Source organism: Trachemys scripta, chromosome 14, assembly GCF_013100865.1.
Source record: "Trachemys scripta elegans isolate TJP31775 chromosome 14, CAS_Tse_1.0, whole genome shotgun sequence".
NCBI lineage: Eukaryota > Metazoa > Chordata > Testudines > Emydidae > Trachemys > Trachemys scripta.
The window spans coordinates 13,642,540-13,669,490 of NC_048311.1; the positions used below are offsets into that span (position 1 = coordinate 13,642,540).

The 26,951-nt window shown below is 44.1% G+C and overlaps 1 protein-coding gene across 1 annotated transcript; it reads left to right on the forward strand.

The window, feature by feature from the left end:
• The first annotated feature begins 344 nt into the window (after positions 1–344).
• Positions 345–25,039, forward strand: TEKT3 (tektin 3). The gene is made up of 8 exons (XM_034790538.1): positions 345–430; positions 5,343–5,950; positions 6,654–6,737; positions 14,352–14,422; positions 15,562–15,705; positions 17,452–17,674; positions 19,399–19,553; positions 24,579–25,039. The coding sequence occupies exons 2-8, from the start codon at positions 5,372–5,374 to the stop codon at positions 24,793–24,795; spliced, it is 1,473 nt and encodes a 490-aa protein (XP_034646429.1). The 5' UTR covers positions 345–430; positions 5,343–5,371; the 3' UTR covers positions 24,796–25,039.
• The last annotated feature ends 1,912 nt before the right edge of the window (positions 25,040–26,951 follow it).

A 26,951-nucleotide genomic window follows, 5' to 3' on the forward strand; every position in this document is an offset into this window, starting at 1 on the left:
GCTTGTAAGTGGTTTCAGCAGTGTTTTTAATGAGTGCTTTTAAGAACTGTGAATGTTTTGGTCAAATGCTATCTACACTGATAGCAGGGAAGGACATGGTGTCTTGCCAGGGCTGTACAGTGATTGCCCCCCAGTGCTCCCACTGTCTTCCCAGCCCCAAGTTCAAGGAGATCCCCAGGCTAGCCAGGCCTCCTGAAGAGAATTTGGTTACTAAGCATCTTGTGAGTCCTTAGCAACGCTCTCTCCTCCTCACTCCCTCCCCTTCCATCCCCTCTTGGCCAATGGGTGGGGTTGGGATTCTGTGTGTCACAAAGAAGGGGGTGGGCATAGAAGCCGGGGAGGGAGGGGATGCTGCTGATCACTGAGTGAGCTGCAAGCAGCCTGTGGATGCAGGAGGCTGCCTCCCTCCTCAGCAGCAGCCAGCAGACAGGTGAGTGCCAGCACCTCCCACCGCCATCCAGGAGCCCCCCAGCCAGTGGCTGCAAGGGGGCTCGGGGAGACAGTGAGGAGGGAGCACCTGGCAGGGGCTGCTGGGGACCTACAAACTGAAAGGGACCCACCAAGCACCAGGGCAGCACAGGGGACAGGAACCCAGCCCCCTGTCACTGCCCAGCCCGTGTGAGCTTCAATGGGGGAGGGAAGGGGAGGCAATAATGTAGTGGGGAGGGAGTCAGGGGAATTTAGCCTGGCCACTCCCCAAAAATCTCCCTTCACCAAAACGAAATCTGTGTGTGTGAAGTGGGGGACAAGGAGATACGGTTAATGTTCATACAGACAAGCTAGTGGTGGGAATGGAATCCAGGGAAATGTATCCCCCGAACCCAAGAAAGTGCTCTGCACCCCATGTATGTGTTTGGAGGGCTGAGGGGGTGCACCCATTTACCTGTGGGGGAGGGAGTAAATGGGTTAGTAGTTTTGGGGAGTGGGTCCTACAGGGATGTGGGAAGGAATTTACTTTTAGGGGGGGCACCAGGGCAACATAGCTCTCTTTACTCCCCAAACCATCTCTTTCCTCTCTCTAAATGTCTGTGTCAGCAGGGGAAGGACAAGCATTTATTAGGAGGGGAAAGTCATGAAAATTGTACCCCAGACTCCAAAACTATTTGTTTCCAAGGTCTAAATATGTGCAGTGGGGACAGGGAGAGTCCATAACAGGGGGACAAAGTGGTGGCAGTAATTGATTAGTGGGAGTTGGCCATGGAATTTAATCCCAGCCCTGCCAAAACAGCCAGCTCAGAGGGCCACATTTTGAAAAGTTTTTGCTAATTTTAGGTTTCCAGTTTGAGACACCTTGATCCTGATTCTTCAGAGATGTTGAGCACATGCAGCTTCTGTTGATCTCAACTCAACAGCACCTCTGGAGATCAGGTACTAGGTGTCTTAGGTTGAGCATCCACACACCAAGGCAGCCAAAAGGGGTGGGCACTTAAGTTCAGTCATTTCACAGATGCAGGGAATGTACTTTCCTTCCTCTTACTCATCTCTCTATTTTTCTGTGGGTTGTATTCTCATTTGCTAAGTTACCTGCTATTTATTATTGCTATTAATAACACTGCACTTCTCAAGCACTATTCACTGAGCACATCAAAACATTCTCATAGATGCTAGAGATGGAAATGACCTATTAGAGGTCACCTAGTCGCACTTTCCAGACATTTGTAAACATGTACAGCATTTACCTGGGACTACAGCAGCTTCCAGACCTGCGTGTGGCTTCCTGCCTTCCTCTTCAAGCCCAAACGTTTTGTTCCCAACTCTGAAGTTTAATAGTTTCCTGGCCTCAGAGAATATCCTTTTCTCCTTCCATGATCTCACTAGTTTTCACTGGTTTGCATGATCAATTGCAGTATTATGTTCCATATCATTTATATTAGGAAGCATTCATTAGTAATAATATAATACTTTGCTTTGCTAAAGCAACATTTATTTGAGCATCTCAAAGATGAGTTACAGATGTTTATTATTGGTTAGTATAGCAGCATCCTAGACTTTCATGTGGCTTTCCTTCCATGTTGCCTGATTCTGATCTCTCACTTTTTACATCTGCATAATTCCACTGGGCCAGATCTTCAGCTGGTTTAAAATCATCATAGCTCTGTTGAAATCAATGGGCTAGCAGAGTGTCTGGTCCAGTGAATTCAATGATGTTACTCCTGATGTACAACAGTGTATGTTGGATCTGAATCAGGTCTGTAAGCTATCTGTTTTATGGCACTCAGTGGCCCCTATTTTGACCCTCTCATTCCTCTATATTTTTTTTCTGATGTGCATTGTCATTTGTTAAATATATTAAGAGATGATATTTTTCGTAGTTTTCTGCTTCAAGCATGTTGTGAGTCTCCTGTCTATTCCCTTCTATGAATTTCAGTTATAAATCATTGGGATTTACTGGTTTTGCTCCTGGGAAGGAACAGGTTTTCTTACGTTGTTGCTGAGGTGACTAAAACTCAAACCCTCCCTCCTCAGAAGTTTAGAACTTTAAATAAAAACCAGTCTCTCTAATGGGGAAATTGGCCAGCGTAGGTGTAGTGGAACAATTATATTGCTATAGCTATGCCAGTATAACTCCCTGTCTGGACACTCTATTCTGAAATAAAAGTGACGTTATTCTGATATGACTCCACTTTTTAAGGAATAAAGTCATTTCCCTGTGTAGACAAACCCTCCATTGTGATGCATTGTTAAATAGCTACTACTCTTCACTCCCTAGAGATGGCTCCACTTCATTGATGGGTAGATCTGTGTATATATATGTGTATGTTTGGTGTGCAGCTTGCACAAAGGGCTATTCACTTTGTACTGTGGTTTAGGATCCATGTGGATAATAGGCATTGTATCAGTGCAGGATCATTAGAATGAAAATACAGCTACAGCACCTCTCTTCTCCTCTTTGGTCCTGACTCAGAAAAACACCTCAGTAGGTGCTTATATTTATCCCTGTTCAGGAAAGCACTTAAGCACATGCTTAATATGAAGCAAGTGCTTAAGTCCCATTGACTTCAATAGGATTTAAGCGCATGCTTTGGGCTAAGCACCGTTCCTGAACAGGGACCCTTTCCTGAATCTTGGCCTTTACTACTTAGGCCTGGTCTACTCCTACAAATGAGATTGACTTAGCCACGTTGTTCAGGCCTGTGAAAAATGGCGCACGCTGAGCAGCGTGGTTAGGTTGACCTATCCCCTGGTGTAGACGCAGCTAGGCCTAAAGAAGGTTTCGTCCATCAACCGAGCTACCACCTTCGGTCCCTGTAGGAAGCGTCTATACTACGGCGCTACAGTGGCATAGCGGCAGCACTGTAGCTGTGCCACTGCAGCAGCTGTAGTGAAGACGTACCCTTAGATTATAAGTCCCTTGGGACAGTGACTGCCCGTTTGTTTCGTGTTCGTACAGTACCTCCCACAAGGGGCTGTTACAGGGCTCCTAGGAGTTACCCAACACAAATACATCAAAAAATAAACATTGATATTATTTGTTCAATATGAATATTGGAACAGGTTTAATATGTGAAGAGTTTTTATTTAACTGTAAGGAACAAATTTTGGAGAACACATTTTCTATCTTGAACTCCTACGAATACTGTAGCTTTGTCAACAGTATTGGTCATCCTCTTACTGCAGACCGGTGATCCAACTACAGGAGCTGTTCCTATCTCTCTAGGGCAGCCAAAAGTCCCTTTTATTTAAACCAGCAATCAACTCTTGTAACCATAAGAGAATTCCCCATCAGCACAACAGACACCTCAGTGTGTTTGTGAATGGATTATGGGTATTATATACAAGTAAATATTTACCTTTTGAATGCCATGAGTATTATATTACTGATACACAATTCGTTAATGACCTCAAAGTGAAAAGAACAATAGCAAACACAGTACAGTATGCAGTTACTTGAAACAAAATTCCCCCTCTTCCTCCCCCCCCCTGAAAACCCTCCTGTGGGGTCATTCACTCCAGGGTGACAGTGGGGGAAAGTTTATTCAAATGACTTTTGAAGTGTAACAATGGTTAAAAGTGAAAAGGCTGACCTTCAGGTAATTGTTCTTTTTCCTCTTTTCAAATACGGTATATTTATTCTATGTTGGTGACTTTGACATCAAATTTTCTCTCCTTGCAAGTCTAAAAAAGATGTTTGCTTGTCTTGCTACACCTTAGCAACACTGCATTTAGGTTCTGAAAGTTGAGCTTGTGTACTTTCTGCTTGGTCTATTCTTGCTCCCTATTGCAGATGTTGGAACTAGGAGTTATGTGCAGTTTCTGTCCTGCACACCCTGGATCGATATGAGAAAGAGACTGCTCCTACTGAAAACCATGGAAATTTTGGGTTTGTCCCTGAGGCCCCAGTCCTGCAAACACTTACTTTAAATTAAGCATGCACATATCTGAGTAACCCTGTTGATTTTAATAGGGTTACTCAGATAAGTAAAATAAAACACATGGTTTCCTTGGCTCCCCAATCTGTATCTGTATCCTCCAGTTGTCTCCTCTCTTATAATTAAATTGTAAGTTCTTTGGGGAAGGGACTGTCTTTTTGTTCTGTGTTTTATACAGCTCCCAGCACAACGGGTCCTGGTCCCATGACTGCAGCTCCTAGATACTAGGGCAATACAGTAATAATAATATGTAAGGGTTTGCAGAATCAGGATCTATTGATGATAAATGAGGCAGAATAAAATACAGCCATTGCTTCTGCACCTCTGTTAACTCTGCATTGTGGACAGTAGTAAAGGTTTGGGAGTGTGTAATGCCGTCAGTTTGTAAACAGGACTTCCTATTCTACTCAGTAGGGAGTTCTGCTTAAAAGTCATGGCACAATATGGCCCTTGGTTCAAGTCAATAAGTGACACTGAGCAATAACTAAGTGCTTGTCTACACTTCAAACGCTGCGCTGCTGTAGCACTTCAGTGTAAACACTACCTCCACCAGTGGAAGCAGTTTTCCTATCAATATAGGTAATCCACTTCTCCAAGAGGTGATAGCTAGGCTGATGGAAGAATCCTTCTACTGACCTAGTGCTATCTACACTGGGGGTTAAGTTGGCTTAACTACATCACTCAGGGGTGTGGATTTTTCACACCCCTGAGTGGCGTAGCTGGGTCAAGCTAACTTTTTACTGTAGATCAGGCCTAGGAAACTTTAATCCTCCTATATCCAAATATATGGGGAACTGTGAGATAGGGCTTTGCTTTCGAGAGTTTTAGGCCTGTCTTTCTGATACTCAAATATTATACACATTGGTGTTTTTATTATGAGTTGCATGTGTTTATTGAAGAGGTGTTGTTATGACTGAGTGGGACCTTGCTAAATGAGATAATTCTCTGTCTTTTTGTGTTTGTTTTATGCAGGAAGTAAAAGCGAATAGCAGTTTTCCATCATGGAGCTTGTAGGCTCTACTTTAACGGCAACTTACGCCCACCCAAGACCAACACCTACTAACTTCCTACCAGCTATCAGCACCATGGCATCGAGCTATAAGAACCGGTTCCCTCACTATTCTTTGACCCATAGCTTGAGCCTTCCATGGCGACCCAGCACTTATTATAAAGTAGCAGCCATCACTCCTACTTTGGCTCCCTTCTCCAAAAGTTCCCAAGGGTTAACCCAAAGCAAGATGCTTCCCTTTGTTTCCAATAGAACAGCGCTTTTCACCAGGTATACCCCGGATGACTGGTACAGATCCAACCTGACCAATTACAAAGAGTCAGAGACATCCCGGCACAGCGCAGAGAGGCTAAGAGTGGACACATCCCGCATGATCCAGGACAAAGATCAGCAAACAAGGAAAACCCAAACAGACACTACCAAAAATTTGGGAGAACGGGTCAACGATATAGTATTTTGGAAATCAGAGCTCAACCACGAGATAGATGAGATGATTGGGGAGACCAATGCTCTTACAGACATGAAGAAACGATTGGAAAGGGCCTTGGCTGAAACAGAAGGTCCTCTCCAGGTATCAATTTCATTGATAAATGCTGTGATGTGTTATAGCCTATCAGTTCCCCATCTGCAGCCATTCAAATATCTAATTAAGTTTCATTTGAGCTCGTTATGTCTGAATGTCTTTTATTAAGAGGCCCTTAGCCAAGCTGGAGATAAACAAAGCCCTTGTCATCTGATACATTTCCTATCCAATGCCTGTTGAGCAGTTAGGAAGAGTATTTACTTAACTAAATATTTTCTCATGTGCTACATCAAAAATCCTAATTAAGGTCACAATTTACAATGTCTTATTGCAAGGCTCAGATCAGGCCAAATTCATGCCTGGAGTCATGTCTCTGAGTTCAACTGGTGCTACACCAGGGATGTATGTGCTCCTTTATGTTTTGATCACTTGGATATTTTAGCTGGTTGTTTATTATCAGTAACACACCAGCATATGGCAAATAGGTACTTTTGTATTGGCATGGCTTGCGTGTCTTAAAAGATGACCCTTCTCCACATATGACATTTTCTCAACCCAAGGGAAGGTATGTGTTCCAAAGGAAAAATTCCCATTCTAAGTGCAAAGATTACTGCCATTACTGAATATTGCAGTGTGATAAACATCTAGCTTTTACAGCACTAATGTTAAGCAATTGGAACTTTTCCAGAGTTCTCTGGTGTAATTTTATTGGTCGTCTTATAGTCGACAGCTATATTTATTTACCAAACAGGTAGCCCAAGAGTGCTTACTTCATCGAGAGAAGAGAATGGGAATCGACCTAGTCCATGATGATGTGGAAAAACAGCTGTTGACAGTAAGTTTTTGTAACAGCCTAACTAGGGAACGGGGCACTTAACTGCAAAGACAGCTCCGTGCTGACCAACAGTACCTGGTGTTGTAGCTTTAACACATGACCTATGTCCTCATCATTTCTCCTTATACTTACTAAGGTCCAGATCTTGTCCCCAAGATCCACTCATGGAGAGGACCCTCTCCATGCAGTCATCAGCCTTCCCATATGGAGTAGTGGGGTTCAGCTGCCTCTGCAGCACCATCCACCCTTTCCTCCAACTCTACGGAGGAGATCCATTCAGGGGCTGGGCCAGAGAGAAGGGGCAGGGCTGGGAAACACATCAGCTCTGTGCAGAGCTGATGTAAGGAACGAGGATTCAGCCTGAGGCCCATTCCTTGATGATGATCCTCCTTTAAGGGGCCTCCCGGGGCCAGCCACTTCCAGAGGGAATCTCTGGTAATGTGGCTGTACTAGCAAGGCAAGGGGCAACTGGCCGCACAGTGCCAGGTCAGAAGAATGGAGCCTCTATGTGGATAGTCTGACCTCCTGTGGAGTGCTGGGGATCTTCCAGGTTTTGGGGCAGGCATCAAGGCGCATTCCAGCATGAATGACAATAGGACAGCTCCTTTCCTGCAGGTTTTATCATGGGAGAGGCTGATCCAGCAGCAATAACTATCTGTTAAGCAAAGCATAAAACATACTAACTAAGGACCTGGCCTAAAGGCCACTGAAATCAATAAACTCTCATTGACTGCAACTGCAGTAGGCTTTAAATCAGGCTTGCTCTATCCTATCTCTCCTTTTACACACCCCTCTGTCCGTCCATCCATCCATCCTGTTGTACAGTTTCTGAGCACCTTCAGCGCTAACTCTGAGTCACCAGAACATTTTACCAACCATTTTAATACAGAAATATCTGATGAGGTTGGATGACAAGGCTTCTTTATGTTGGCCCCCACCCACTAATAATATTACTTGTTTTTAGTTAACATACCAAGTCAGTTATACAAGACATTTTCCTTCAGACAACAGAACAGAGACTAAATACATCTAACTGCCAATGGGATAAGGAGGGTAGTAGCTACTCCACTAAGAACTGCTGAACTTAAGGTTGCAGATTAGTTCTGTGATGGGTTCGGTGACAGAGAACCCCTTGGGACTGTCACCTGATGTGCTGAGATTACCTCTGAGCCTGTTTTCCCTGCCAGCTTGGGACTCAAGAACCCTGCCTTATTAAGCGAGACATTCTAGCCTGCTGCAACACAGACCCAGGTCTGGACCACGCCCCCAAAGCTGCAGACTTTAACCAAAAACTGCTTAGCAGGTCACCTATCTCCAGCACCCAGACACCCAGTTCCCAATGGGATCCAAACCCCAAATAAATCCATTTTACTCTCTATAAAGCTTATACAGGGTAAACTTATAAATTGTCCACCTTCTATAACACTGATAGAGAGAGAGGCACAGCTGTTTACTCCCCCAGGTATTAATCACTTACTCAGGGTTTATCAATAAACAAAAGTGATTTTATTAAGTATAAAAAGTAGGATTTAAGTGGTTCCAAGTGATAACAGATAGAACAAAGTAAGTTACCAAGCAAAATAAAACAAAACATGCAAGTCTAAGCCTAATACATTAAGAAACTGATTACAGATAATATCTCACCTTGAGAGATATTCCAATAAGCTTCTTTCACAGACTAAAAGAACAGGAGTACTTGTGGCACCTTAGAGACTAACAAATTTATTAGAGCATAAGCTTTCGTGGGCTACAGCCCACTTCTTCGAATGCATCCGAAGAAGTGGGCTGTAGCCCACGAAAGCTTATGCTCTAATAAATTTGTTAGTCTCTAAGGTGCCACAAGTACTCCTGTTCTTTTAGTCTGTGAAAGAAGCTTATTGGAATATCTCTCAAGGTGAGATATTATCTGTAATCAGTTTCTTAATGTATTAGGCTTAGACTTGCATGTTTTGTTTTATTTTGCTTGGTAACTTACTTTGTTCTATCTGTTATCACTTGGAACCACTTAAATCCTACTTTTTATACTTAATAAAATCACTTTTGTTTATTGATAAACCCTGAGTAAGTGATTAATACCTGGNTTCACAGACTAGACTCCTTCCTAGTCTGGGCCCAATCCTTTCCCCTGGTACAATCCTTGTTAGTTCCAGCAGGCATCTTAGGTGAAAATCAGGGGCTTTCTCATGACTGGGACCCCCCCTTGTCCTGCTCTACCCCCTTTATAGCTTTGGCACAAGGTGGGAATCCTTTGTGTCTCTGGATCCCCACTCCTCCTTCTAAATGGAAAAGCACCAGGTTTAAGATGGATTCCAGTATCACATGACATGGTCACATGTCACCATAAGACCTCATTTTTCATTACATACACAGGCAGGCTTGCAGGTAAACAGAGCCATTTACGTCAATTGTCCTAGTCAATGGGAACCATCAAGATTCTAAAGCATCATTAATGGCCCACACTTTGCATATTTACAATAGGACCTCAGAGTTATACTTCATATTCCTAGTTTCAGATACAAGAATTATACAAATAGGATGAACACACTCAGTAGATTATAAGCTTTGTAATGATACCTTACAAGAGACCTTTTGCATAAAGCATATTCCAGTTACATCATATTTACACTCATAAGCATATTTCCACAAAAAAATTATGGAGTGCAACATCACAAGTTCCTGTTGTAACCCACTTACTCCAGTACTCGAAGATTTTCATCTTTGGGGTTGAAATCTTCCAGGGCTGGTCTCTACCTGCAAGTGGAATTTCTTTAGAAAGCTTGTGCATTTGTCCCCCATTATCCATTAAATAAAGAACCTCACAAGAGGCCAGGACCCAGCATGAAAAGAAGGTCTGTCTGACACAGGAAAAGTGGGTAATTGGCTTCTGCAGAGACATATGAGGTAGCTGCACCATGGCATACTTGTAGGAGGTCCAATGTAGTGTAGTTATAGCCATGTCAGTCCTAAGATATTAGAGAGAGACAAGGTGGGTGAGGTAGTATCTTTTATTGGACCAACTTCTGTTGTCTCTCTCACCAACAGAAGTTATATAAGATATTACCTCAGCCCCTTTGTCTCTCTATAGAGAAGTCCTGTTATCGGCAGGATTTTCAGAACGAGCTTAGAGTTGGCCAAACTTTACTCCCATTGAAGTCAATTGGAGGTTTGCTATTGTCTTCATTTAGGCCAGTGCTGAATTCTGTGGAAAATTCCAACCTAAGGGTGAACTCTTGTCCCCATTGAAATCAGTGGGAGTTTTGCTGTTGGCTTCAGTGGGGACAGGAAAGTTCCAATTCAACTGCCATTATTAACGTAAGTAGAAAAACTCCCATTGACATCAATGTAAGCTGGACCAGCCTAGTGACCGAGAGTCCATTTTCATAGTGTTTCCAGCTCCTGCCAATCCACCCAGAGCACAAACCCCAGGTACGTTTTTGTAGACCATGCAATATTGGCCAAACTACTTGGTCGCTTGTTCCTCAGTGAATGTCAACTTATATAGGCAAATAACACACAGCCATACTGTTTCTGGGGAATGCTTTCATCATAAGGAAACAACATATTCCTAACAGAGAGAGTCACATTGAAAATTTAACCACTGAATAGCTGTGTCCCCTTATTATAGTGCATCAGAATTGGGAAGTAGCTATTTAAATAGTTTGTGAGTCCTCTAGCGGTGCTCTCTGTGTTTCATGTTTCAGAAGCCATCAGCACCCTGCCAGAGCAGCAGTGTATGTGTACAGCTAGGCTTTGTATGTTGATGGATGTTTATTAAACATGGTTATGTGCACCCCACTGTGCCTGTGCGGTTCCTTTATATTATATTTGTGGTGTAAAAATCAAACCACACTACAATTGCAATGAAGGTAGAATCCTAATCCAAAAGTTCAGTGAAATAGGGAGTGATTGCAGAGGCCTCATGAAACTGAAACTTCAGCCACAGGTACTGCAAGTGAACTGCTCATTGAGAGAATTTTTTTCCTCATGAGTCAGGTCCCCAAAAGTCATGAGCTTGTATTTAAAAAAAAAAAAAAAATCGAGGTTCAATTCTTTTTATTATCTTCTGGGTTTTGAGGCTTGCGGAGCAGTTGGCTCATGTTTTCCAGCTTTCCTCCACTACCATGAGGGGTCAGAACTCGAAAAACTATGAAATTTTAGATTCAAACCTAATCACCTGCCTCTAGGAGCTGGGGCTTTCAGAAACATAGCAAATATCGCAAGCCTCCTGCAAAATCACAAGAGTTGGCAACACAGGCCCTTCTTCTCCTTTCATTGAGTTAAAGGCAATAGCATAAGTTAGAAAGAATTTCTATTGTATGTATTGCAGTAACACCTAGGAGCCCTAGTACAGGACCCCATTGTGCTAGGTGCTGTACAAACACTGAACAACAAGATGGTCCCTGCCCCAAGGAGTTTACAATCGAAGTATAAGCCAAGTGAGACAGATTGGGAGTACAATGAAACAAGGAGATTTCTATCAATCAAAGTTAGAAAAATCCAGCCGTGTGCTATGGATCCAGAATAAAAGGGTTACTCCTGACAGAATTCTGCGCTCCCAATTCATATGGCCCGCATATTACTGTTCTGAGCAGCCTCAGAGACGCAAATCACTGCCAGGGGGAGAGGGGGTGGGGGTGCGTGCCTGCGGGGGAGACGTTGATCACCGTGAGGGGGCGGGGCTGGCCAACAAGCAAGAGCGACTCTTTCCTCTCACTTGCTACTGAGGCTCGTGGCGTGGAGGTAGGTCTTTTTTTATGCACAAAGAAGGCTCTGTCCCCAAGGCAGAAATGTAGCAGTCTTCCTACTAGTTAATTGATCTCATTCTCTGAGGCAGAAATGTAGCAGCCTGCCTGCCTAGTAACATAACTTCTTGAGAATCGAAAAAAAACTTAATTAAATATTAGTACCATGTTACTGAAAGTTTTGTTTTTAAATTAAAGAAAATAGCTTTTGTAAAAAAACAATAACACATTTTGTTAATGTTGCTGTTGATGGTTAACTGATCTCATTCCCTGAGGCAGAAATATAGCAGCCTGCCTGCATAATCACATTGTTAATGTTCCTATGGTTAGTTAACTGTTCCCATTCTCTGTCAATTCCATCAGGAGCATAAAACCTGTAAAAGTTTTAAGGCCCCGACATTGCCAGAGTGATGTAAAGCCTTATAAATGACAGTACGGAAATCAGCTAGGAAGATCTATGTGCTCTCACTTTTTTCCTGTGCCAAAGTGGCACAATGGGGTTCGATTACAGCTCAGGATTTATTTTACTTGCCCATTTTAAAAAAAAGACGTTGAGGGCAAATAAAACATTTTCTAAGCGGTCAATAAAATGTCAGGACAATCAGAACCAAGCACTTCCCAAAGTATCTAGCCCGGTCCAGGACAATGATTAGCAAAACAGTATGACTTTCATGTGTGAAAGTCTGAGCAATTTAAAATGACATTCTACTTTTTTTTTTTCTGCTTGGTGTTCTGTAATGTAATTTAAATGAAAATCCAGGATTATAACTGGAATGCAGGGTATTAGTTACCAAGGGTTTGTAACTTAACTTTCATGTGTTTAGGAAATGCTGAATAGTTACTGTGACTTTTTTTCTGTGTTGTAGTTTAAATAACTTACCAAAACAATTGAAACTGGTGTGACTATATTGCATTATTTTGAGAAATAAAATTTATAGAATTTTTAATATTTTGGTGCAGAATCCCCCCAGGAGTAATATGTGATTTATCTCTGGACAATAGGCAGGGGTGAAAGTAACTTAAAGGACTTACTGGTAAGCCGAAGTTCTGAGCAGGGGGCGTGGCCTCAACTGGAAGCGGCCTGGCCTTGACCGGAAGAGGCGGGGCCTTTAAATACCTGGGCCCTTTAAATCACCCCCAGTGCTACCACCTGCAGAAGTGTCTAGGAGCCCTGGGGCTCAGAGGTAATTTAAAGGGCCCGAGGCTCCGGACGCCGCTACCGCAGCAGAGCCCCTGGCCCTTTAAATCACCACCGGAGCCCTGCCGCCGCTACCCCAGGGCTCCGGCAGCGGAGCTCGGGCGGCGCTTTAAAGGGCCCGGGGCTCCCCGCAGCGGCTGGGGTCCCAGGCCCTTTAAATCACCACCAGAGCCCTGTCGCCGCTATCCCAGGGCTCCAGCAGCGGGACTCGGGAGGCGATTTAAAGGGCCCATGGCTCCAGCCACTGCAGGGAGCCCTGGGCCCTTTAAATTGCCAGCCTGGGGAAGCCGGTCCGGTCCGGCACGGTGTACTGGCTCTTGCCAGTACGCTGTAACGGCTTACTTTCACCTCTGACAATAGGAGGAGAAGGCATTCTGGGAGCAAATAAGCCAGATTCTCAGCTGGTGTATGTGGAGGTAGCTCAATTGCTTGACATGGGAGCAAACTAGATTTACACCAGCTAAGTATCTGTCTCTATACTTGGGACTCCACATTGATGTCTGCATGGGAAAAATGTTTTGCAATCCAGTTTTCAGGCAGTGAAAGCTAATGCTAATGCCATAACTCTTGTACTACTGGCTGTGTGACTTCAAAGAAAATATCTTCCTGATTTCTGACTATGAATAGCTATGTATCATTGTGGCATGTTCAGCTGGAAACATGGGAGCATGCTTCTTCTGTCATCGTAGAATTAGCTATCCCTGCCATACGGCAGGGAGGTACATAATAAATGCCATGCACCCAAGTACAATGATGAAAATTAGATCAGTTGCCAAAGATAGCAAGTAGGGTACAGTGGTTGGAAATCCATGGGACTAATGTGAAATTCGAACCTCAGTGTGTAGAGGGTAATCAGGTGAATGGTCAGCCTGAGTAAACTCATGTAGATTAAAAGGGGAAGCATTGGGAGACATTCTGTCTAGGCCTTGCCTTCATCAGGGTATACTCAGGACTAGCTGGCAGGATGCTGAACGTAACTTGTCAACACTGACAGCAAAGCCATGCTCAGCATCATGTTAGCTAGTTTGACTCCTCACAGTCATGTTTTAACACAACTGTAACAAAGACAAGCTCACCGGGAGACTGATGCTGGTCAGAGCTCCTCAGTTATTCTGGAGGGGGTAACTGCAACACCCCATGAGGAGTGCAACATATTGGCCTGTACACAGTGGGGGATGGAGCCATGGTTCCATCTACTCCCTTCCCCTCTTTGCACTTATCTACCCCCTTTTCAGTGAATTGTCCCCTGACTGGGGACAACTTAGTAGTAGCCCTTATGCAGGCCCCACAAATATGTGTGTGGGGGGCACCTTATTCCTTCCTCCACCTTACCTGTCGCATATGGATTAGCCACAATCCAAATACATAAGGAACATCTGCAAAGTCCTTTAAGATCCTCAGCTGGAAGGTGCTATATCCATGCAGAGTGTGTGTTTCATTGTGTGTGAACAAAAACATTTCATGTAGGGCTCGACTGTGAAACAACAACCTGACCTCGATCAGGGGCAGTGCATAGCTCGGGGTTTAGGCACACAGCACAGGGTTACTGTTGCGTGCTTAAACCCCAAGTTCAAGGAGGCCACATAGGAGCATGAGGGTGGGTCTCGGAATGAAAGTTACCTGAATTCATAAGCAAGGACATTGATGGAATTTTGATTTTTGTCAATTGACCAGGAAGTTGACGTCATCAAGTCGTGTCAGGAGAGGATGAAACGCCACCTGGATAAGGCGATAGCCCAGCTTGCGTAAGGAAGAGTTTCACCTCAACTTTTCTTAGTAGCGTTATATTCTAATTTCTAATGTAAACACCTCAGCAAATCCCCTCCCCCCTCAAAAATACAGCTTAGGGGGAGAAATGTCTCGCACACTTAACAGTTGCTTTGCTCTTGTTTAAATTTGTTCTAATTGTTGAACAAGTTGGTGTAGACCCAAAGAATACGATGCAGTGTTGTTTTTTTAATAAGAGTAGCTTCACATAGAGAGATACTCCACCATGGGTGAGAAATATTTGCTGTGGACTCAGGGCACGATTTCCAAAAGAGCTCGTTCACCCAAAGTGCTGAGCTCTCTTGGAAATCTGGCCATTTGTTTTGGTGCGTAAATGGAAGCCGCACTCTTTAGACAATCTGGCCTGAAATGCCCTTCTAAAGGGATACATGAAACAGGCCAGGGATATTTTGGAGCTACCAGATCATTCCTTCATTTATTACATTCTGTTGCAGGAAGTATCATCATCTAATGACTAAAGAACTTTACTAGGAGTCAAGGGACTTGGTTCTTACTCCTTGCTCTACCATTGAGTTGCTCTGTGATCTTATGCCTCATTTTCCTCATCGAAGATAGGGATAGCACTTATCTCTCTCACAGGGGTCTCGTGCAACTTGAATTGATCCATGTTTGTATGGTGCTTAGGGATGCACAGATGAAAGGTGCTATAAAAGTGGAAGGTGTCATTATATCCCCTTCTCACAGGCATGTTCTTCTTGTTTGGGTCATTCAGAAATAGTAAACTCTTCCCATTTCCTTTGAATTATATTTTTATGCTAAGTAAATGCTAGCAATTTTGTGCTTGACGTCAGCTGGGCTGATGGGATAAGTAAAGGTACCTCTGAACCGCTCTTCTGTTTCCCCTCCAGTTCTTGGGCTAGCTGGGAATTGAACTGGCCTCTGGTGTTAAGTACTTGTAGGGTTACTCCATGGATTTGTCCATTAGGGTCTGTTACATCAGCTCTGCCCCCTCATCATCTCTCGGACCCGCTAGAGCAGCTTTAAGTCTCCTTTGCCTTGTTGGAGTAGTGCAGAAGAGGACTGCCCAGAACTGGAGATCTGGCCTGTTATGCTCATTATTATTTACTCTGCAATAATGGTTTTTCTCATGTTACAGATCCGACAGGGCAGCCCAGCACGAGCTGGAGAAAGACCTTAGTGATAAGCAAGCAGCTCACCGGATCGATGATAAGTGTCACCATCTAAGGAACACTTCTGATGGCATCAGTTACTACAGAGGAGTGGAGCGGGTTGATGCTACGTAAGTACATCTTGAGAATTATGTTCAAGCTGTTTGGGACACAGGACTGGATAGAAACTACTGAGATGGTTCTCGCAGGAGAGGTCAGCTTTCCCTTTATTATGGGCTGCTACATGCCCTCCTCCAACCCACACAGACCACAGCCACGTGTCATTTTAGCGCACGTTTTAACAATCAGTGGAAACTGTACAGTCTCTTAAGTGTATAATGACTCTGAGTGCACTGTAACCAAAAGATTACAGTGTGGGCAGGATATAAGCCTTCCTGTATGATAAAGAAGGGAGACTGCGGGTTTGAGCACGGGAGAGGTAGAACGGACGCAGGAGGCGGAAGAAGAAAGGAAGAGTAAAGTTCATGTAAAGCCTAATTTGAGACACTCAGGCTGAGATTTCCAAAGCTGCCTCAGTGATTTAGAAACTCAACTGAGTAAAATTAATGAGATTGTGTCCAAATCCCTTGGGCGGCTTTGAAAAAAATCTCAGGCTTAATTTAAAGTGACATCATTGGGTTTAACATGCATGTATTAGCTATTGGTCTGTGATGCAGTTGTTAAACTTCACATTTATTTTTATATATATTTTACATCGATATAAGTCAGCATTGATGTACAGCCCACTAAATCTGAATTGCAACCTTCACTTAGACAATGACTGTTGGTTCTGATTGCTTTCTAAAGAAGACCTGGTAATGGGCATAATATAAACAAAATGGGAACGGAGTGAAAGAAAGAGCATTGATCTTGAGATACAGTTCTGCTCTTCATTAGAACAGTAAATGAATGAGGATATAAATCAGTACGTGGATGGTTGTACCGTAGCTGGCAGAGGGCTAAAGGAGTAAATTAATGTTCACTTGTACATGTGTACTTCATGGGCTGGAATAGATTTTTTTTTAATCTTTAAATGTCAATTAATTACCTCCCTACTGGGGCCAGAGGAATTTGGATGAGCAGCAGAATAACAACCAAAATGAATGAAGCTCGAAGCTGATCAAATTCACAGAAGGTGGATGAGATGTGCAGCAGGCTGGCATGTCTGAAATGGGGCTTACCTGGGATTTAAGGGTTGCATCGGCCTTGTTCTGGCCCTTTGCACAAGGATGGATTTCACTTTGAATAAATAGGAATGACTAGGAAGAACTACATGTACTATTATTCAGTGAGAAGTTGCTATAAATCTTACCGGTTGGAGTGAGTTGATTGTAACTTGTGTCCCCTGGAGCTTGAACATACTCAAACTGTTTAGAAATACACCTCTACCCCGATATAAAGTGGCCCGATATAACATGAATTCGGATATAACGCAGTAAAGCAGTGCTCCGGGGGGGCGGGGCTGCGTGCTCCGGCGGATCAAAGCAAGTTCGATATAACGCGGTTTCACCTATAACGCAATAAGATTTTTTGGCTTCCGAGGACAGCATTATATTGGGGTAGAGGTGTATGTGGTTTTATTAAAATCTTAAACGTGATCCAAAAGTCACCATTTAAGACTATGTATGTGGAGCCTGCATAAAATGTCAGAGCTGTCTTCATGAATACGGCAGACTTTATATTTGTCTGAATGATGAAGATCAGCGTTACTGAATGAACTGTATCCGGATAGTCTACTTTTTATGCGGCAGAGTCAGGATCACAGATTCCAGCAAGGATAATTTTAATCCAACTTCCTCCCTAATAGAATATGCAGTTGCCTGTAGTCAGCCTTAGCTACATTATGCTATTGCATGCCTCTGGTTTTGTTTTCCCAGGATCTCTGTGCCAGAGACCTGGGCCAAGTTTACAGATGATAATATTCTACGCTCCCAGAGCGAACGAGCTGCCTCCTCCAAACTGAGGGATGATATTGAAAACTTGCTGGTTGTGACTGCAAATGAGATGTGGAACCAGTTCAACAGAGTGAACGTCGCGTTCACTAATCGCATCTCTGAGACAGCGGATGCCAAAAATAAGATCCAGACACATCTGGCTAAGGTAATCATAGAACAGTATGGCTGGAAGGGACTTTAAGAAGTCCTCTAAACCATCCCCTCTGTGTTGAGAGAGAATTAAGTAGACCTACACCATCCCTGACAGGTGTTAGTCTAACCTGTTCTTTAAAAACTCTTGATGGCAGGGATTCCACAACCTCCCTAGTAACCTGTTCCAGTGCTTAACTACCTATATAGTCAGTGCTGTTTTCCTAATATCTAACCTAAATCTGAACTTTCTAGGTTTTCCTCAAGGTTGTTGCTTATAAATCAGAGCCACAGATTAGATTCTTTAACTTCACAATAGAGCTGGTCAAAAAATGGGGGGGTGGGGGTGGGAATGTAGAATGTATTTATTTGTTGCCATTTTGTTTTGGTTGAAATACTGCTTATACCAGGTGTGAAAAAGCAGAAGGGACCAAAATCTATTCCTGTGTGAAAATCTGTCAATAAGGCTACACAGATGTAACTGTCAGCAGGAATTGGCCTGTGTTCACATTCCCTTCTCGAATCACATTCCATGCTTACCCAACATTTTCCACTTGGGAAAGAAGTTAGTTTGAGTTGGGGCAGAAAAATGAGGACTAACTTCAGGTTTATTTAGCTTTAAATTTTTGGAATGAAACTCAAAAGAAATCAAATGTGAGGTACTTTTATGATGGATTGAACTGTTAGAGAACCAGCAAATGGACAGAACCTGCCTTTAGCCTATTCAGCCAATCTTTCTATCATAGCCTGCTAAGAAGTGGATTTAAAATCCTTGAGGGAGAGGGGAGGGAAGAAACCTACAACATTGTGTGTTGAGCTTCTTCCAGTGCTTTTGCAACCCCTTAAAATTACAAAGATGCGTTGGCCTGTGGAACTAGGCTGAGTATAAGGAAAGAACTTGGTTGCATGTGCATCCCAGTTCAATACAGTATTGAACACAGTGCATCATAAATTGGAAGCCCCTCGAAGGTACTGTAAAAGTTAAAGTACTGATATCCAGAATGGGATGTTTTGTTTTGTTTTTCCTACAAATGTGTGAGAATCCATTCCTTATACAGACGCTCCCTGGGTTATGCAAACCCGACTTACGGAAATCCGCACTTGAAGTTCTGTAATTTTTTTTTTTTTTTGCGTAATTGTCAAAGATACATTCCCAACTTATGCAAAATTTGACTTACGCAAGGCGTTCCGGAATGGAACACCTTGTGTAAGTCAGGGAGCATTTGTACATGGGAGGGGCAATAGTTCTGGCTGGACAATGCCAGCTCAAACTACACCCACATCCCGTGGTAACCGGATTTTTAGTGTCCTGTCACCAGTGTTAACCGGATACTTTCTCTAAAGATAAGCCTTAAAAAAAAGATCCTCAACCTGTTGGCAGGAGTTCTACAGTTTTGTGTACACCTCATCTTGCTCCCATTCTGGCCATTAGCAGAGGAGCCAGTGACGTCAATGGGATTGGAGAGAGCCCAATATCAATGCCACCTTTGTAAATACTATTCTCGCGGCAATCCATTTTCCTCTCTTTCTCCTTGCTTGTGAATATGGATCAAAATGTAAACCTGTCAGCCAGCTGTAGTGTAAAATACAGAGGTTGTATTGGGTATAATGTTGGCTGCTTGTTGAATTTAGGATCTCCTGCTAAGTGAGGGAATTTTGAGGGGGCAAGAGAAAATACAAAACTATATTCTCTAAATAGCAACGTTCATTTGTGTATGGGTTGGTTTTGTTTAATCTTAGACGCTACAAGAAATCTTCCAAACAGAGATGACGATAGCAGCCATTCGAAAAGCCATCAGAGACAAAGGGCCGCCATTAAAGGTGGCCCATACCCGCCTGGACGAGCGCACACGGCGGCCAAACGTGGAGCTGTGCCGGGATTCCACCCAGTTACGGTAAGTCAGGAGTTCAGGTTTACTGCTATATTTAAGGCAACATGAATCATAGAATCATAGAATCATAGAATATCAGAGTTGGAAGGGACCTCAAGAGGTCATCTAGTCCAACCCCCTGCTCAAAGCAGGACCAATTCCCAGCTAAATCATCCCAGCCAGGGCTTTGTCAAGCCGGGCCTTAAAAACCTCCAAGGAAGGAGACTCCACCACCTCCCTAGGTAACGCATTCCAGTGTTTCACCACCCTCCTAGTGAAATAGTTTTTCCTGATATCCAACCTGGACCTCCCCCACTGCAACTTGAGACCATTGCTCCTTGTTCTGTCATCTGCCACCACTGAGAACAGCCGAGCTCCATCCTCTTTGGAACCCCCCTTCAGGTAGTTGAAGGCTGCTATCAAATCCCCCCTCATTCTTCTCTTCTGGAGACTAAACAATCCCAGTTCCCTCAGCCTCTCCTCATAAGTCATGTGCTCCAGACCCCTAATCATTTTTGTTGCCCTCCGCTGGACTCTTTCCAATTTTTCCACATCCTTCTTGTAGTGTGGGGCCCAAAACTGGACACAGTATTCCAGATGAGGCCTCACCAATGTCGAATAAAGGGGAACGATCACGTTCCTCGATCTGCTGGCAATGCCCCGACTTATACAGCCCAAAATGCCGTTAGCCTTCTTGGCAACAAGAGCACACTGTTGACTCATATCCAGCTTCTCGTCCACTGTGACCCCTAGGTCCTTTTCAGCAGAACTGCTACCTAGCCATTCGGTCCCTAGTCTGTAGCAGTGCATGGGATTCTTCCGTCCTAAGTGCAGGACTCTGCACTTGTCCTTGTTGAACCTCATCAGGTTTTTTTCTGCCCAATCCTCTAATTTGTCTAGGTCCCTCTGTATCCGATCCCTACCCTCTAGTGTATCTACCACGCCTCCTAGTTTAGTGTCATCTGCAAACTTGCTGAGAGTGCAGTCCACACCATCCTCCAGATCATTAATAAAGATATTAAACAAAACCGGCCCCAGGACCGACCCTTGGGGCACTCCACTTGAAACCGGCTGCCAACTAGACATGGAGCCATTGATCACTACCCGTTGAGCCCGACGATCTAGCCAGCTTTCTATCCACCTTACAGTCCATTCATCCAGCCCATACTTCTTTAACTTGGTGGCAAGAATACTGTGGGAGACCGTATCAAAAGCTTTGCTAAAGTCAAGAAATAACACATCCACTGCTTTCCCCTCATCCACAGAGCCAGTTATCTCATCATAGAAGGCAATTAGGTTAGTCAGGCACGACTTCCCCTTCGTGAATCCATGCTGACTGTTCCTGATCACTTTCCTCTCCTCTAAATGTTTCATAATTGATTCCTTGAGGACCTGCTCCATGATTTTTCCAGGGACTGAGGTGAGGCTGACTGGCCTATAGTTCCCCGGATCCTCCTTCTTCCCTTTTTTAAAGATGGGCACTACATTAGCCTTTTTCCAGTCATCTGGGACCTCCCCCGATCGCCATGAGTTTTCAAAAATAATGGCTAATGGCTCTGCAATCTCACCCGCCAACTCTTTTAGCACCCTCGGATGCAGCGCATCCGGCCCCATGGACTTGTGCACGTCCAGTTTTTCTAAATAGTCCCGAACCACTTCTTTCTCCACAGAGGGTTGGTCACCTTCTCCCCATGCTGTACTGCCCAGTGCAGCAATCTGGGAGCTGACCTTGTGCGTGAAGACAGAGGCAAAAAAATCATTGAGTACATTAGCTTTTTCCACATCCTCTGTCACTAGGTTGCCTCCCTCATTCAGTAAGGGGCCCACACTTTCCTTGATTTTCTTCTTGTTGCTAACATACCTGAAGAAACCCTTCTTGTTACTCTTAACATCTCTTGCTAACTGCAACTCCAAGTGTGATTTGGCCTTCCTGATTTCACTCCTGCACGCCTGAGCAATATTTTTATACTCCTCCCTGGTCATTTGTCCAATGATTCCATGCAGTGGTTGTTACAAGCCACCAGCCATTCCACCGATGTTTCAGTGCTGTCAGAGCACTGTAGCATTCACAGTTTTGCAAGATGACAAATAGAAGTTAATACAGCTCAATTTTTATGTTCTTACCCAAAACCTGACGTTACTAGTAAAGTCAATTGCAAGTGAGCTAATTTCCTAGGCTTTGTGTGGTGTGGTGCTAACCTCATGCAAACCTTTGCACCTCCAAAGGAGAACATTAATGGTTTCCGTCCTTATAAGAGAGACACTAAAGAAGATTCTTGAGTGGCCATGTTGCTATTTTTAAGATACAGAGCATCCTTAACTCCCATTGACTTCAGCACTAGCTGAAGGCACTCAGTACTTGACAGGATAGGGCCTTCAATACTCAGTATTTTAAGCGTGGAAGTGTTTTGGCTGTTTCTTTTTCAAAACTAAACCTCCCCTTGCAAAGGAGTCCAGTGCCCAGAAGAGAGTTAGGGAGGGCATCTAGGGTCTTCCTCCTTTTGGAGTCTGTCTCCAAAGGTGCTGCTGGGGCCTGATCTGTCCTTTCAGCAGGAGGTTTGGCTATTACTTCCTCCCTGGCCTGTCTCTTTTCATTGATATTCCAGTTAAAGCTTTTTGGCTTCCACAGCCCAGTTCCTAATAGCAACCTCAGATGAAATGCTGACCCCATTGAAGTCAATGGGAGTTTTGCCATTTCACTTCACTAGGCCCAGAATTTCACCCCCAGTCTTGATTCAGCGGCTTTATCAGATATCTGACACGGGCAGGGCTGCACCCCCCTTGCAGTGGGGGCTCCCCAGACTGCATTGTATTCCATATAACTGTACTCCAGTGAGTGTCTGCTCTGGTCAGTTACCACAGGAGAGCCGAGTCCATCCTGAGTTCTGTGCACAAAAACACCCTTCCTCGGTCCATCTGTGCAAGGATCATGCACAGTCTGGTCCTTCATGTAATAGTGCTGCTTAGACTTAACCAAAGAGCCTCCTTAATGCCTGACAATGTGAGTTAGAGAAATGCTGTTATCTCTACTGTACAAATGTAAAACAGAGTCCCAGAGAAACTAAGTGACTTGCTCAAGCTCACATAGTAAGCCTGTGACAGAGCAGGGAATATGTAAGCAGGGGAATGGTCCTGTTATTGTGGGGAACTTTCCTGGCTTCTGCACTACCCCGGTGAAATGGGCTAGCGAAAGGATCTGAGTCCTCGCTCCCACTTCCTTTACGCAGAGGCCTCCCTGCCCTCGAGGACTCCCCTTCCACTCTCCTGTCTGGCAGAGTCCTTGTAACCCCAACAAGGCTGGGCCCAGGATTCCTGGGGGGGCTCAACCCCCAACCTTGCTGTGGTCACCTAGGACAGGGGCTAGGGTGTCCCCACTCCGGGGTGCTGTCTCTGCACTGGACACTTCCCTGATCCACTGATCATTACATACAATTTATTTAATCAGCAATTAATTTTAAAAAAGAATAAGGAAAAATGGGAAAGGTTAAAGGAAAACACATCACCCTGCTCTGTGGCAGGGAACATCACAAACAGTATCTCTGGAATGTCAGGCAGTTCACAGTCTGTTCCTTGTAGGTCCCAGGCCTTCTTCTCAGGCCCTGGCTGTGCTGCAGGGATGCAGTGGGTTGGACACTTGTTCTGGTGGTGGCCACACACCTCCGGGCTTTGGGTGGTGGGACCCTTTTTCCCAGTATCAGCCCCCCGTCAGGTTAAGATCCCCCTCCTAGTCTGGCCTGCAAGGACCCTTGGCTGGGGGTGTCTTTCTGCGCTGGGCCCTTTGCTCAGGATCCCCCCTTGGCTGGCCCCAGTTGCTCACCGCACCCGGCTCCAGACTGCTCCAGCTCCAGCCCCAGCTCCACTGTTCTAGCTCCGGTTCCACTATGCCTCAGCACTGATGCTGCTGCTCTGCCTCCAGCCCCCTGAGCTGCTTCTCTGGCTCTGTGGCTGCAGCTTTGCTCCCAGCACAGGGTCTGCTCTCCCTGGACACTGTGTCTCTGGCTCTGTGGCTGCAGCCCTGCTCCGAGCTCAGGGTCTGCTTTTCTGGCCCCTCTGAATCTGGCAGGGCTCTGCTCCCCAGCTCAGCTTGGACCTCTGCTTTCTCCTTAGCTCGGCCCCACTCTGTCTGACCCAGGCAATTCCAGCTCACACGGAGGACGGGACTCCGGCCTCCTGACTCCCTGATTAACCTGCCCGCCCTGTCAATCAGGCTGACCTGGAGCATTGGCCTCTCTCCATTGTTCCTGGGGACTGTCAGTCTCAGGGTCCTGATTTCCCATTGACCCTTCCCCTTTCTTTTAGCATGGGGAATAAGCCAACCAAAGCACCCCCACTCAGTTTTAGTAAGGGGACAAGAGTCCCCTTACAAATAGAATGTGGGTCTCCCGAATCACAGACTAATACCCTAAATGCTAGATCGTCCCAACCCATCACACCACTCACCCAATACATCACAACACAGCCGGTGTGCTGAGATAACTCACAATAGTGCATCTTTGCAGTGAGTCAATGTAAAGATCTGCAAGACAATTGTAAACTCTATTTAGTCATTGTATCTAAAATTATTTCACCTGACTGTTCTCTTGGCATCCTGAATGTCTTTATTCATCCATCATTCATATTCTGCTCTTTAATTTTTAAATTCTGCTGTTTTTCACTCTTTACACTGTGTGTGTGTGTGTGCGCACGCGCACACGCGTGCAAGCAAGGAAAAACCCAGAAAACAAAATGAGAACAGGAAACCACAGCTTTCCATCACTTTTCTAAACAGCACTGTCTGTTGCATGAGTTGTTTCCATGTATCACTAGAGTTTGAGAGCAGTTTGTTTGTTAAACCCCCCCCACTGAAGGCAAAAGGATTTCTGCCATTGTCTTCAGTGGGATCCAGCCTTAAGTCAGAAACATGCATGTAATACATTCAGAATGTAACCAAGATGGTATTTAACGGCACCAAAAGCCCTGTAAATAATGCCTTGCCAGGAACATGCCAAGTTATGGGACTATTTCCCTCTCAGAATCTACTAACTCTGTTTTTTTGTTGTTGTCTTCTAGCCTGGTTAATGAAGTCCATGAAATCGATGACACCATCCAGAACCTTCAGCAGAGGTTGAGGGACGCAGAGGACACCTTGCAGATGTTAGTCCACACCAAATCTAATCTGGAGCATGACCTGGCTGTCAAAGCCAACTCCCTGTTCATTGATCAGGAGAAGTGCATGGGGATGCGTAAGACCTTCCCCAACACTCTGAGGCTGGTGGGGTACGCATAGGCCAATATAGCTCTGAAGCTGCTCCTGCACTGATTAATGAAAGCACATATGGAGGGGGTTTCCTTGGTGGTACTACGGTGTTTTAATAATATGGGGTTATATTTTCATGTATTACAGGATGCACTAATAGGAATTAAATTATCACTTTCTGTGTGAGACTGTGTGTTGGGAGACTCTCCCCACCCCACCCCATTGGTGGCTCTACTTATTCATAGAATGTGCAGAAACTATCTGAAAGGAAAAAGAACAGGAGTACTTGTGGCACCTTAGAGACTAACAAATTTATCCCACAAAAGCTTATGCCCAAATAAATTTGTTTTTACAAATTATTGTGAATTCTAGGAACCTTCCCAATGTGTACCATTCATCTACTCGAGTAACCGGACTTTACAAAACTATCTTCCCTGTCTAGAATTCTATATAATCCGGCTTACATAGGTGAGATATCCTCAAGCACCTATAATTAGGGTCACTGGGCTTTGCAGCTCTGAAGAGTGCTATCATATGCACAATAGTAGGCACTTTACGAGTGTAGGGTAACATTTTCAAAAGGTCCTAAGTGACTTAGGAGCCAATTTCCATTGACTTTCAATGAGACTTGGGATCCTAAGGATTTTCCCAAGATTTTCAAAGGCATTTATGCATTTAAAGACGCTAAGAGGTGCCTAGTGAGATTTTGAAAAGCACCTAAGAATGTTAGGCACCAAACTCTCATTGAAATCAATTATTTAAATAGGTATTAAGCACTTATGTTCTTTTGACAATCCCAGTAGGCTCCTGTCTACCTCTTTTGAGGCCTAAATACCTTTTAAAAATCTAACCCTATGTGCCTAAATCACTTTGAAAATGGTACTGAGGCTCCTAAATCACGTAGATGCTTTTGAAAATGTTTCCCAAGGTTCCTATCTGAAATAATGACATTATATTTGCTTTTAAGTCACCTGATAATGCATCAAGTTTTCCTTTAAACTGCCTAAAATAAAATTAAAATAAAAGCATTTAAATTAAAACCAGGAATCAGACAAAAAATATGGTCCAAATTCAGGCACAATGCCCATTGAAATCAACAGCCCGGATACACGTCCCATAGTGATGTAAATCTGGAGTGATTCCACGGACATCAACAGTTACACTGGTGTAAGCAAGAGAGGAGTCAGGTGAAATTGAGCAATGGGTGTGTGGGTTGGAGGGCTGGACTTGGCCTTGTGATATTTTATTGAATTTCTTATACTCTATTTTTTAAAGAAAAATGTGAATTTCATTGGGGCTGATCCTGATCTTACTCCAGCTTTATATTTGGTGCAACTCTTTTCACTCCTGATTTATGCCAGTGTATAAAGTAAATCCACTCACATCTTTAGAACACAATCTTGTTCCCATTGAAGTCTCTGGAAGAATTCTCGTGAACTTTAATGGGATACATCTGGGCCCATTGTTCCAGTTTGCAATTGAGTATCTCACCCTTATATGCTAGAGAAGAGCAGAAGAATTGGCAGAGTCTGAAATAAGGCACAAAAGGAAATATTCAAATTTTAAACCTCAGAAGATCTTGTAACCTTCCTCCGCTGTCAAGAACAAAACAATGAAGTGCATAGTTTCATAAAGGTCTTAGCCAGATAAAGGTTTCATCTGCCAGATGCAATGAAATACAAAGACAATAGAGTCTTGCTAACCAGCACACACTAAAACTTGTACAGAAAAGGCAGTACTCTCACGCTTCTCTGCAAAGCTTTAATAGTGAGTGCTGTAGTGAGGTCTCCCAGTACTTACCCTTCAGCATAGTACTTTTACAAAGTGTACTAAGGAACTTTTGCTGGTGTACTTTGGAGCTTTATCACACATGATTAAAATTCAACACATCAAATAAATGAGCAAAACGCATTGGCCTGCTAAACCCAGGGTTGTGAGTTCAATCCTTGAGGGGGCCATTTAGGGATCTGGGGCAAAAATCTGTCTGGGGATTGGTCCTGCTTTGAGCAGGAGGTTGGATTAGATGACCTCCTGAGGTCCCTTCCAACCCTGGTATTCTATGAAAACATTTTAGGTGATGCATTTATTCCTTGCATACCTGCTAATTTACAAGATTCACTAACTTGCAGTGAACATCCTGGTTATTAGTGGGGGTGAGCAAGGTTTGTATGGATGGCTTTCTTTAC